The sequence below is a fragment of the Psammomys obesus genome, unplaced genomic scaffold, assembly GCF_907164565.1.
Source record: "Psammomys obesus unplaced genomic scaffold, mPsaObe1.curated_primary_1811, whole genome shotgun sequence".
Taxonomy (NCBI): Eukaryota; Metazoa; Chordata; class Mammalia; order Rodentia; family Muridae; genus Psammomys; species Psammomys obesus.
The window spans coordinates 14,158-16,034 of NW_026593874.1; the positions used below are offsets into that span (position 1 = coordinate 14,158).

Sequence of the window (1,877 nt, forward strand, 5' to 3'; positions counted from 1 at the left end):
AGATGTGTCTCCTAACAGCTTGACTTGCATCCTAACCCCTCTAGGCCGCTCTCACACTCTCCTCCTCCCCTCCTTCTCCTCCTCTGTCCTGTAAAAGATGTCCCCTAACGGCTTGACTGGCATGCTAACCCCTCTCTGCCTTCTCTGCCCCGCCGCCCCGCCTGCCTCCTCGCCGCCTGCAGCTCACAGCGCTGATGCCTGCCCAGCAGCAGCTTCTCCTGCAGCAAGCGCAGGCCCAGCTGCTGGCCGCCGCGGTCCAGCAGTCCAGCGCCGCTGCCAACGCCGCTGCCGCCGCCGCCGCCGCCTCCGCCGCCTCCTCCGCCTCCTCCGCCTCCGCCTCCTCCGCCTCCGCCTCGCAGACCCCAGCCTCCTCTGGGGGAGGCGACCTGCCACCATCACAGCCTGCCAGCCAGCCCCCAACAACCCCACAGCTCACCTTGTCCCAACCCATCCAGCTCACAGCACAGGTAAGGGCAGCGCAGAGCCCGGCAAGGTGTCTCGCTGGAGGGTGCTCCCTGGAGCCCCGGTACGTGCGCAGGAGGGGTGACTGGTCCTCGAGGGCCCTCTGACAAGCCCCCGCGTGCGCGCGTCTGCAGCTGTGGGGAGCCTTGGGAGCGTGAGGCCTCCCACCCCACAGGCTCACAAGGAGGCCCTCTTTGCCCTCTTCGACCTCTTGGCGGGCTGCGCGCCTTACTGCAAGGAGGCTGGAAGCCGCCTTCCTTGAAGGGTGTCCTTGTGGGAATCAGAATCCGCGCTCCAGGCTTGGGAGTGCAGCTCCGCTGCTAGACTGTTTGCTTAGCATGTCCAGAGACTGGGGTTCAAAGCCAAGCACAGATCTAGTGTGGTGGCTCACGCCTGTGATCCCAGCACCCAAGGCAAGTCATGCATCAGAAGTTCAAGGTCTTCCACGGGCACTTAGCCAGTTGGAGGCCAGCCTGGGCTACAGGAGACCCATCTGACAGAGTAAGACGAAGCGGAGGCAGCCCCGCCAGCAGAGCCTCACATCTCCGTTCACCCAACGGATGATCTTCCCTAGGAAGGGCGCCATGAGCTGAGCTTAAGAGCGGGGTCATCCCGCCACATCTACCCCAAATCATGAATTAGTGGCTATGTTTGTTTCCCGGTGTCGCCGTTACAAACCGAGTGATTAAACACACACGCGCATCCAGGAAGTGGTGGCACACGCCTTTGACCCCCATGCTCAGACTGCTGAGGCAGGAGGATCTCTGTGAGTGTGGATCCAGCTGGAGCTACCCAGCAAAACCCAGAATGCAACAGGGTAAAATCAACCAGCGACCCAGTAGTCTGGGTCTGCACTCCATCTGGAGGTTCAGGAAACCCTTGTATAGCTCCGGGTGATGCCAGCCTGCCCTGGGGCCCTGAGCTAGGCTGCACGGTCGCGCCACGCCCTGCCTGAGCTGCCGCTTGGACTCCTCTCCCCGCCTGTGTCCAGATTTCTTGTTCCTTTTAGGGCAGCGGTCGCTGTAGTGGCATTGATCTTGTGAGCATATTTTAATCTGTCATGTCTGCAAAGAGCCCGTTTCAGAATAAGGTCATGTCTACAGGCACCACGGTCGGAACTTTAACCTGTCCTCTGGGGTTCGGCAGTGGCTGACATATTTCCATACAGTGCTGTCTGTTAGGAAGTGGTGGTTCAAGCGTGGTAAGGCCTAGCTGTGTGCAGTGGCCCTCGCCTTTCCCCAGCACTCGGGAGGCAGAGACAGGAGGATCTCTGTGAACTTGAGGCCAGCCTGGTCTACATAGTGAGACCAGGACAGCCAGACCCTGCCTCAAACAAACAAACAAAGCCGAAGAAATGTAGTTCACTGATAGAGCCCCTGCCTAGAATCCCCCAGTGAGGAGCTGGGGGTGGCTCA

The 1,877-nt window shown here is 60.5% G+C and overlaps 1 protein-coding gene across 7 annotated transcripts in view; it reads left to right on the top strand.

Moving 5' to 3' along the window:
- Pou2f2 (POU class 2 homeobox 2) overlaps positions 1-1,877 on the top strand; it is a 21,814-nt gene that overhangs the window by 5,436 nt on the left and 14,501 nt on the right. For 3 of the 7 annotated variants that reach the window (XM_055617349.1, XM_055617355.1, XM_055617352.1), the window contains exon 5: positions 183-467. The exons of the other annotated variants lie outside the window; for them this stretch is intronic. In XM_055617349.1, coding sequence (XP_055473324.1) covers positions 183-467 — 285 coding nt within the window. The remainder of the gene's footprint in view (positions 1-182; positions 468-1,877) is intronic. 7 annotated transcript variants of the gene reach the window in all.